The sequence below is a fragment of the Mercurialis annua genome, linkage group LG3 (genome assembly GCF_937616625.2).
Source record: "Mercurialis annua linkage group LG3, ddMerAnnu1.2, whole genome shotgun sequence".
NCBI lineage: Eukaryota > Viridiplantae > Streptophyta > Magnoliopsida > Malpighiales > Euphorbiaceae > Mercurialis > Mercurialis annua.
In genome coordinates, this window is record NC_065572.1 from 70485380 (window position 1) to 70497317 (window position 11938).

The 11938-nt window shown below is 31.0% G+C and overlaps 2 protein-coding genes across 2 annotated transcripts; one reads left to right on the forward strand and one right to left on the reverse strand.

Annotated features, from left to right (window-relative positions):
• Positions 1-3053: 3053 nt before the first annotated feature.
• On the forward strand, positions 3054-4217 carry LOC126671781 (CASP-like protein 1F1). The gene is made up of 3 exons (XM_050365588.2): positions 3054-3498; positions 3600-3723; positions 3833-4217. The coding sequence occupies exons 1-3, from the start codon at positions 3299-3301 to the stop codon at positions 4052-4054; spliced, it is 546 nt and encodes a 181-aa protein (XP_050221545.1). The 5' UTR covers positions 3054-3298; the 3' UTR covers positions 4055-4217.
• Positions 4218-9388: 5171 nt separating this feature from the next.
• Positions 9389-11574, reverse strand: LOC126674257 (uncharacterized). Its single transcript, XM_050368679.2, has one exon. It carries the CDS (start codon positions 11333-11335, stop codon positions 9665-9667), a length of 1671 nt encoding a protein of 556 aa, XP_050224636.1. The 5' UTR covers positions 11336-11574; the 3' UTR covers positions 9389-9664.
• Positions 11575-11938: the final 364 nt, after the last annotated feature.

Below are 11938 nucleotides of genomic sequence, written 5' to 3' on the forward strand. Positions count from 1 at the left end.
AGATAAATCATGTTATAGGTTGTGTAAAGACGTCATGAAGTCGCAACATTAAACATAGTTAAGTTTACAAACATCAAGTGACACTGCTGAGTTTGATCCATCATAACTTAATTGATTTATAGTCTTATGAAAAAATTAGAGTCATATTCATTGTATAAAGATTTTTACAGTAATTTTAGAAACATATTTTCGTAACAATTTGGTGTTGAATTAGAAAAAAAAAACTAAATTTGGTGTGTGCTTCTAAAACTACATATTTTAGATAGTTACATCAAATTCGAAAAGTCTAATTGTTGATTGAGAAGTGAAGGTGCCTTTCATTTTTTTGAAGTCCATTTAGATATTTGATACCTAAGCAAAACGATAAAAATAGAGGGAGTTAAATGTTATCTTGCGTTGATGTTAAAAATCTAAATAGACTTAAAAAAAATAGAGGGAATTTGAATTTGAGAGGAGCCATTCCTTTTATATTAGAGCTGAACCAATATATTTTTGTATGTCATCCTTCCAAAGTCTATCCACACAGCCCTTTCTCAACCTATAGAATACAAGGGGAGCAGAAGATAACAAAAGGGAGACAAAACCCTGAAAGAAATCATATTAACAATAAAAGTTGAACTTATTTAGATATTATATGAAAGTAATTCTCTTAATTAAAGAAAAGTTGAATTCTCAACTTTTTAAAAAGTAGAATATAAAATATAAATTTAATTTATAAAATATATTTTTTCATCATAATAAAGTGGTTTATTTTTTTTAATTTCAATTTTTGTTCATTTTTAATATAATGATGTTTAAAATTAATTTTTTATATTTTTTATATTATTTAAAATTAATTTTTTATATTATTTGAAATCTGCTAATCTGCTAATAAAGGTACAGTGAAAAAAATAGAAAAAAATTATATTATTAATTGTATTTTTTGAGCCGTGTGATAATGAGAAAGTAGACAATTCTAATAGACCATTAAATATTAGTATCAGTTTTAATTTTTTTCAGGGTACTTGCCGAAATTACGAGTCCCATTTACAAAAATAAAAATAAAAAACTGCTGTCTTACGTTCAGAGTTATGGGGCCATAGTAAGTTCATAACTTTGTTGAATAGTTCTGAGTACAGCTGAGAAGGAAGTTCAAGTAGAATTAATAATGTTTGTTTCATTCTTAATTGGAACTTGTACCCTTCTCAACCTTCAGTTGCAACATTTACTTCCATATTTCTATACCAAAACATTTATGTTTTCACTTCTCATAATTCAACAAAACATAAAACTTATGCAATCCAAGATTTTGATTCCAATAACACAAAAGAGAAATGCAGTTATAGATATTTATAATGTGAACATTGTTGTTCTTAGGGTTAACGTTATTTTACATGTCTTCTCAATTTAATCATGTATTTTAAAATTGAACAAAGGGTCAACGCGCCCCTTAAATTTGTGACACGGGGTCATCAAACCCAATTTATACTTGTTTGAGCAACTAACCCCAAAACTCTTCATTTTTAGGTCAAATAACCCCATAATTATATTTTTAAAACGCGTAAAATACAAATCGAAAGTAAGGGATGAAAAATAATAATTAGATACTTCCCTAATTATTGCGATATAATTATTCTAAATTTATTTTTTGAAATAAAAATATAAATTATGGGATTATTTGACCCAAAAATGAAGAGTTTCGGGATTAGTTGCTCAAACAAGTATAAATTGGGTTAGATGATCCCGTGTTATAAGTTTAGGGGGCGCGTTGACCCTTTGTTCTTTTAAAATTTGTCATAAAAATACATTAATTTTCATTTTCCCCCAAAACTATACACGGTGTTGATGTGACATTCATTCATTGGTTAAAAATGATATCCACCTCAACAAATTACCACCAATGAGTGAGTAACACCTTAGCACTGTATATAAATTTGAAAAAAAAAAGTTAGTGTATCTTTATGACAAATTTTAAACGGTGTAATTAAATTGAGAATACGGATAAAGTTGGCAAATTTTTATGGTAACCTCTTACTTTTACCATTTAAATTTATTTAGCCATGAGGTGTTCTAGGCAAATTACAACTATAACACAACAATTTTAACCCTTTACATCCAAATTAATGCCTACTCGAGCCGGATAGGTTCTTAGCGGGATGTAAAGTTCTAGTCCCAAAATTTAAATGACTACATAAATAAGTACGGTTCAAAATCGGAGTCTCACTCAAAACTAATAGTCTTATCAATTCCCCTGCTCATTGGATTGAGGGTTTTTAAAATCCATGAATTTTAGCAAAATCGATGTATTTTAAATCAATGGAAATTAAATCCATAGATTTTAAAATTCCATCGTTTGTATTGAATATAAAATCAATGGATTTTTAATATTATTTATGGAAAATAATAAATAGTATAACAATCCATCATGTATAAAAAATGGTGGATTTGGACTTTTCCACCTATTAGGTGGGAAATCAAAACCCTAAAAAATGATGGATTGTAGAAAATGAGGGAATTTATAAATCCATGGATTCTATTAATTTTTTTTTCTAGGCAAACGATAGATTTTGTCCAAATCCATGGATTGTTTAGAATCCATCAATCCAAACAGTGCCATATTGTATTTTATTCTCTCAAACCAATTGACTTATTTTCTCCTCACTAGGAGATTTATTTCCATTAATAAAGGCAGTTTGTAGAACAAATAAATTCTTTCTTTTTGTTAAGATTATGTAGTCACAGCATTGTGGAGTACAACAAGGAGAAATAATTTTTTTTTAAATCGACTATAGTTATAATCTAATGATAAGAACAAATAATCAAATTTAGAAAATATAAATAATTTACTTAATGTTAATAAAAGATTCTAAATAAGGTAAACAAAATTAATATTAATTTTTTCCAAAAATAATATAAATTACTTACCCTCCACAAAACCAGTCCAAAGCCTAAGATTAAGCCTAATTAGAATAATGATGAGTCAACCCCCCCAAATGGAGTGAATAATCACCAAGAAAAATCTCTAATTAAATGAATTTAGATTTTCCTACTCTAATGCACATATTTTAGCAAGAAATATAAACTAAGTATTTCTCATTGTTCATGCAAATGAAAAAAATTAAAAAAAACAGAGGACCCATCTGATTTAGCGCTTGAACAGCTCAATCACATCATCAATGTTTCTCCGCCTTGAAAGATTCCTCTCTCGTCTCTTCCTATAAATACACTCTTTCACTTCACACTCTTTTAATTTTCTCTAACCATTATTTTTTCAAATCATTCTGTTTTTATTTCTCTGAATTTTAAGTGTTCTTCAAAAATGGAAAATTATGAGAACAAGTACCCACCAAATTCACCACTGAAAACCAAGAAGATTTTCTTCGGTGCACAAATTTTCTTGAGAGTTTTAACAGTTGGTGCTACGTTAGCGGCTGCTTCGATTATGGTTACTAATAAACAATCCATTTCAATTGGTGACTTTGACATGGAAGCTAAATATAATTACTCCTCTGCTTTCAAGTAAATAATTTTTGTTCTTTGGTTTTAATGGTACATTATTTATTTTTGAATTTTGATGATATGGGATGAATAATCTTGTGTTTTTTATATATGTGTTTCAGGTTCTTTGTTTATGCAAATATAATAGCGTGTGTCTGCTCTGTTCTATCTTTATTTTTCCTCTGCGTTGTTGGTCGTTATAGCTCAAATCCGGGCCATATTTTCTTCCTATTTCTGCATGATTTGGTAACCAAACTTGGGTTTTTTTTTTCCACATTAAAATCTTATACTATATATAGAATATGGTTTATATGTAACTTTTTCTTGCTGATAATTCTTGAAATGTGACGTACAGATTATGATGCTGTTGCTTCTTGCCGGGTGTTCGGCTGCAACTGCAATAGGGTTCCTGGGAAAATATGGGAATACATATTCCGGTTGGATGCCGATTTGTGACCGGTTCGGAAAATTCTGCCACAGAGGAACTGTTTCGGTGATGCTTGCGTACTTGTCTGTGATTTTTTTGCTGATTCTTACGGTAAGTTCTGCAAATAAGTCTCGGCAAATTCATGTGTAGGAGAAGAAAATTATGTAATGTAGGGTTTGATGTCTAGTTTTAGTCTAGTCTAATCTAGTTTAAAAATAATTAAGCAGCAGAAATTAATGAAGAAGATGAAGTGTGTTTGTATTGTAAAATTGTAGTAGTAATGAATGGTTAATGAAACTGAATCAAGATTTAATGTTCTGTTAGTGTGATTGACATTTGCCACCATTTGGCTGCTCGGTGAATGCAATAAAAGAACTGTTGTGCACGCATAGATTTTGATAAAAAAAAACAATAAAAGGATGTTAAAGCATTGTGAAGAGGTTGTTGCTAATTAATGTAGTTCAAACTCCCATAACGATGTTTGAATAAGCAACTGAAATCTTGTAGGGGTGAGCGTTTGGTCGGTTTGGTTAAAAATAAACCGAGTTACCTATAACTAAATTACCTATAAATGAATTACTTTATCTTTTTTAAAGAACCAATTGAATTATTCAAATTAACTGAAACCGAAACTGACTTAACTAAATTATCAAAATTTTAAGAATATGCAATCAAACTCATCAAATTAATTGCTTGATTCGATTCATTTGGTTAAACCGATAAAAATATAAATAATAATTATTGAAATAAATACTCTTATTTGAAATCAAACCAAATTTTTTGGTTAGAATTAACTTAATATGTTAAAGTAAATTAACCGAAATAAATTGTTAAGGCGGTTGCGGTTAGTTTCCCCTAACTGAACACACAACATATCATCTCTTTCACTTCCATTATTATTTTTACTTAGACTGGATAGTTAAAGGATCTCTCTCATGAGGATTTTTATGTTTTTGAATTCTAGAGTTCACTCATTTAAAAGTGGTCCACTCCATTGTAAATATAATCTAAATTTGTTCTATTATATATATGTTAGCTAGGTAGCACGGAAACGGAAACGATACGAAACGTACACGGGGAAACAAAAAATTTTCAAAATGAAGGACACGAAACGTAGGGAAAACGTGTAAATAACAAAAATATAGGGATATATTTATAAAAATATTATAAAAATATTTATGATAATTAACAAAATAATTCATTTTAATATACTGAATATTTAAAATTTTATTAATATATAAAAAAATATAATATAATTCAGCACAAATAAGTATATTTGATATATTATGGGCAATGCGAATATAAAATTTCTGGATAATTAGTTAGATTTTTTTATTTGTGGGTATTAATTTTAATTTTTTTACAAATTTTTAATTTTTATTATTTACGAAAACGGCCCGAAATGTTTCGTACGGGTGTCCAAGAGTTTCCGGTTTTCGAAACGTTTCCGAAATGGAAAACGCAACTTTGTTGAAGTTTCCGTGCTTCTTAGTATGTTAGAATTTCCTTCATATCTCAAAATTAAAATTTTATATCTCAAAACTTTCAAACATCATTTATAGTAAATTAATAATACTCAGAGTTCATTAATTTTGATAAGACGCCTCAAGTTACTGTTTTGGTAACTAAAATTGTTTTGCAGCATGGCAGCTTTAGATAAAGCATAGCAATTGAGAGAAATTTTTAGATAGATTCAGTCTACTACGTCATTCGTGGATTAAGCCTACCACATAATGACACGTCATTAAAATGATGGCAATCTTATAATATTAACTATTCAAATGTGTAAATAAGTAATAAACGAATTTACAAAATTGTCATCATTTTAATGACGTGTCATTATATAATAGGCTTAGTCCACGAATGACGTGGTGGACTGAGTCTAACTAAAGAATTTCTCAGCAATTTATTATGGCCCCTAAATAACTTCCAATTTTAACAAAGGTGCATTTTACTTCCTGAACTTGACACAAAAAAACAATTAAGATTAAATAGTTTTGAAAAAAAAAACATCTTCAATTATGCTTGTTTTATCCTTTAGTTACAATTATTCCAATTATTTTCCGCTCTATCAACTTCAATCTGTATAAATGCTCTAATCTTGTTTTGCCACCTCATTTGAGAGACGAGCAAAAACACCAAATTTAAAGGGTTTTTTTTTATAAAGCTATTATAAATTTGGCGCTAATTGATTTTTTGGGGCAAATTTAGGGGCAATAGTGAATCTTTGTTACTTCAAATTTGTTCCAAAATGAAATTTTTTTCAGTATTGGCTTGAATCTTGCTAAGCATGTAGGAAAGAATTGTTTTGGGTTGATTGATCACAAATGGGCATGTACTAATATGAATCATAACCCTTGTCTTACAAGTAGTGGGCTTCTTCAGATGTTGATAGAGCAAAGCAAAGCAAAATTTGAAAGGCCCTATAAATGCTTGGATATCCAAAAGAAGAACCCAAGTCACCAATCTGTTGACGACTATGATTAATTCCAAATTCAGATTTTTGGTTGGTTTGATCAAAAGGAATTCGGAAAACAGTTTAGCATACGAATTACTAAACCCCTTTTGATTAGTTGAGCATGATGATATGTTGCATGGAAAATAAACCGGACTGTGAAAAGGTTTTTCAAAATATAGGAAACAAAAATGTGGAAAATGTGTAAACAACTAAAAAAACAGAGATATATTTATAATTATTAAAATCATAAATAATTGTACAATGTATTAAAATTTGTTTATTGAAACATTTATTATATAAATGAATTACTATTTTAATTAATAAAATAAGTCATTTCAATGCCTAATTAAGTTAGTGTTTTGAAAGAAGAGTTTTTGTTTATGTATTATGAGGGGTCTTTCTACAGATACTTTGTTTTTTAACAAAGTATCTTACTTGTTTTTAATATTAGCCATCGATCTAACAAATCTAATCTGCACCGTTAAAATAAAAATAAAAAAGTGACCTACTACCTATTAAACTGGTATTCAAATAACCACTTAATCACGATATCAAAACTCTATATCGTTCTTAATCAACTCAGCTTTTTCATTCCAAAAAATTTCAACAACTATTTCTTATTTGATCATGAACAATTCTCAGCAACTTGACATTTAATCAGTCTACGTTTCATATAATCATCAGGTATTGCTTTTAATTACAATCAAAGTGATTATAATCAAAAATATTTTGCATAGAAAAAGCTATACATATATCAGTATTTTGGATAAAATTACAACAACTGGATCTTCTAGTAATCGTTTGAGCGATAACATTGCTTTTGTTGATTGGATTTCAGTGTCTGATACACTACGTTTTTAGTAATTAAATTTTGATCAATTTGTGTTTTTTTTTTGCTATTTAAGTTCATAAATGATATTATATTACCTAATTCTCAGATTATGTATTTGATTTGTTTGCTTTGATGCGCCATCCTTTTCAGCCTTTTCACCGATTCTACCTACAACGATCGGATCTAAATACAAAAAACCAATTAATTTTTTTTAACATAAATATTTAGATTATATTTTGCAAATAGTGTTTTTGACATTATATGTAAGAATTTAATTTTATGGCATGATAAAATTATAATTTATGATAACATTTTACATAAACTTTAATTTTATATTATATACTTATTTAAACTTTTTTACTATTAAAAATAAATTCAAGAATATAAATAAATCTTATATGAAAAATGAGTGACCTAAATAGATTATTTACCGGTACAAAACTTATTAAACAGGTCAACAAGTTGCTTTTAAAAAAATCAAGCCACATGTAACTTTTTCATTGGATTAAAAAACAAAGTATGTTACTTTGTTTAAAAACAAAGTAACCCTAGCAAAACCCGTATTATGAGTAATATGAATAATAAGGTGTGTGGAAAACTAGTTATATATTTTCTTTAATTTTATAGGCAGCTTAAAATTTTGTTTATTTACAGGTAACTCTGTAAGATTTTGTTTTTAAACAGGCATGTAACTGTAATTATTTGCAGAAACATCTTCCAAACATTTCCTAAGAGTTTCGGAAACGTTTCCGATTGCAAAACGAGAAAATACACCTTCCTTGAGGTTTCCATCATTGCCTTAGAGAATTGATACATTCAGCAAATGGGAAAAATGTGGCATTGAAGGGTCCTATGCCACAGCTCTTTCACCAAAGTATCAAAAAATTGCATTCACAATGGCCCAAATAAATGGGAAAAAGAAAGCTCAAAGGGAAATAAAACAAGGACCACAAAATTCTAAAGTTTCATAAAGTATGCAGCCTTCTTTCATTTTCCCATTATGGCATTCAAACTCAGTTTAATCAGCCATCAATTCTTACTTCTCTAATATTTCTATTTCTACACATAAAAAGGTTAAGTCAGCTGTAAGTGCGGGTCTCTGATGATGCAAAGCGATGGTTCACCAGAATTTGATTACAATTTTTTAGGTAGGTCCTTGAGTTTTGCTTGCTTAGTTAACACCCGACACAACAAGGCTGGATATGGTTTTACAACAAATGCACATGCACAAGAACAATTTCACATGCTCTACTCCCATTATTGTATACCTAATTTACTCCTAATCACCATAACATCTCAATTTTTATGGTTTTTATAATGTTTAACCAACACGAATTTTGCAATTACAAAACGAAATTCTTCGAATCATTAACAAAATTTGACAAAATTAAGAGTTATGGTTAGTCTTGATAAAAGTTACAAAGATTTAATTTTTTAGATTATTATGTACATAAGTTATAAGAGCATTATATATCAAGCATCGAATGGACGACTCCTAAAGATTGGAACCATCAAAATCACTGATTATACAGAGAATAACATAGAAATATGAATAAATCTTATGATAATGACAGTGGGTAGTGGCCATTCAGCAAGAGGAGGTGCTTATCTAATCAAGTAAACATCAGCACTAGTGCAGGGTGTTGGGACATAGATATAGGATTGAGCAAATATATTTGGTTGGAGCCATACTAAAAGCAGGACCCCTTGCATATAAAAATCAACGAGGGGTCCTTTACATATAATAAAGAAATGCTGGAAATAATTCATTACTGAGAATAATACTATTCAATTGAGAGGTTAAACTAGGCATTTGGGGGATTCTACATAGAGGTTTACGTGTAGCTGCCATTGAAAGAAGAGCTAAAAGCCTAATAGAATTAGCCTTTGGAGATCTTTCTAAAAGGGAGAAAAGAATAATACTTAACAGGTAATGACAACGAGCGAAGCAGTTCATTACAGCATTTAAGTAGAAAGAAAGTTCTTTACACATCAGGATCAGGAACTAACTTTCTGAAGTTCCTAAACATTTAGAATCAGAAAATTTACAAGTTAATCATAACTATCTGTCAAACAACTCATAGGAAGATTATACAAAGTAGATACAACAACTATCCCTTGATTATAACTTTGAGTTTGGATACTATAATAGAGTTAACAATAGCTAAAAGTAGAAGTGTGATTTTTAGCACAATACAATCAATTATTTAGTTTTTGATAATGAACATGGACTTCAATCTAGTTAGGTCAACAAACGAAGATTACGGCTCTACAATAGTTACTCCAACGACATTTAAGCTACTAACGTTTACGTCTACTGCAACCTAACAATATTATGAACAAAGACGGATAATAAAAAAAAAATCAAGCAAAACTGAATACGAGAGAAAAAATAAACACAAGTAATGTACATACAGATGATCGAATTAGCTCGAATCGATGTTCTTTAGTTCATTGAATTCTGTTGCAGCTATGGCCTGGCAAAAACGCCCCAAATCTTGCCACGGCCAAGACTATCCAAGAGCTTCTTTGCTCCTTCTACATCCATCTCGACGAGTTTCTTCAAGTGCAAAGCTGCTCCTGCCGCAATCATTTGTTTTTTACATTTTTTCGATTGCACAAGCGAGGTCAATATCGAAACAGGGTATTGCTTATCCAAATTCTGTATCGAAGGATCTAATAATTGAACTGTACTCACTATCCCTCCTTCATCCTTTCTAAAAATCCTCCGATTACCGGCATACAAAACAAGACTGGACAATGCTTTTGCTGCCGATTCCTTCTCTTCAGCAGCCTTACCATCTAACATCTTAATCAATGGAACAATTACTCCCAATTCACCCATTTCCTTTCTAGTTTTTGTATTGAAACGGAGCTCATAAACAGCTTTAGCAGCTGCAATTCTGACACTTAAAACTCCACAGCTCAACACCGGCGCAATCCTCGCAGTAAACCCGTCGGAAACAAGCGCTTCCGCAATAGCTTGATTAGAAGCTAAATGCCTAATTAAATCAACAGCAACTTCTAAACTTCTCAACGGCGGATTTGAATCCCAGAAATTCCTCAAACACTCAATCCCACCTTCTTTAACAATCAAAAGCTTTAACCTTTCATCATCAATAGCCAAATTACACAAACAGCCAATTACATTCTCTTGAGCCAAAACAGTCCCAGAAGCTGCAAGCATAACAAGAACAAAAACCGCATTTTCTTCGACAAAATTCTCTCTAATTTCCTCAAAAGCAGCTAAATTTCTTAACACACCAGCAGCAAAAGCTTGTGAACCAGGAGTACCAGCTTGACAAATCTCTAACAAAGAACAAATTCCACCTCTGGACCCAATTGCCCTTGCGTTCTCCTTAGAAAAACTCAAAGCTTGAAGGGCAACACAGGCTTTTTCCTTTGCAAAACCACTCCCTGATTCTAAAACACGAAGCAAATGGTTTAATAGCATTAAACCCTCTGCAATTAACACATGTTTACTACTATCCACCATTGAAACCCTAGAAATTGCAGTTACAGTCTTCTCCTTCATCTCTACCGAGCTCGAATCGAGTAGTTTAACCAGCACAGGAACAACCCCCTGTGCTACAGCTATCATTACATTTTTATCATCCTCGAATAGCAAACTAAGTAGCGAATCCATCGCTGAGTTCTTTGACTCGGAGCTCCCAATTTGCAACCGAGTTACTAAATTTCTCGACTCAACTCGGACTGCTTCTCTTTTAGAAGAGGAAGTACACGAAACGGTTGAAACGACACCGTCTTGGAGAACGCCGCTTTTAATTAAAATCTCACTGTCTTTCACATGCCGATCTAACTTAGCTAAAACGGAATCAACTTCACTCTGAGTTTTCAGTTTCCCGTCTGTTAATTTAAGAGTTTGACATTTTTTAGCCAGTAAAACAGCGTCGTTTAACGAATGTGAGACCGAGTGGAGAAGGTCGAGGCAGAGAGGGGTAGAAATGGAAGAAGAAGGAAAGTCAGTGAAATCAACGAGTTGAGTTCGGAGATCAGTGAGTTTAGATTTAATAAGTGACCATTTGCCTTTAAAAGTCTGGACCTGAGGGATTTCATCTTCGAGTAAAGATTGTAGGAGCTGATTTGAGACAGTTATAGGGTCATTTTCTGCTACTTTCATGGCTTTTTTTCTCCTTTTTTTTTCTTTTGGAAAGGGGCGCGACTGCTAGCCGGTAGGGTTTATTCTGGGATGTTGCAGAGGAAAAAAAAAGGTGCGACGGAGCAGGCGACGGAAGAGGGAAAGTGTGGGCGTGTTGGAATGAAGAGATACTACTCCAAAATAATGCGAGACGCAAGGTAACTGTTGGAAACGATGAGATTTAATGCGAGACGCAAGGTTCGAGAGTATGTTCAGTGCTCACTGCTTTTAACTGGATTGGTAAAAACTTTGTAAAAAACAGGGATGTAAAACAATTGTATATTCCCACCACTTTTAATTTAATTCAAAATTCATTTTTCTGTTGTTATGGATAAATATTTTAATCCTATTTTAATTTCAAATGATATTTTTAGTCTCAAATATTTGTTGAAAACATTATTTTTCAATATAAAAATAATTATCATAAAAATCAATCAGCTATAACTCAAATCTTATAAACGTTGGACAATAAGCTGCTAGATCGTATGTTCAATTTCTCTCACAAATATTTTCCCTTTAAATTATATATAAAAAGACAAAGTTACTGTAAAAAATAGGGCAAATATCGTAAAAGGGCCAAACCTT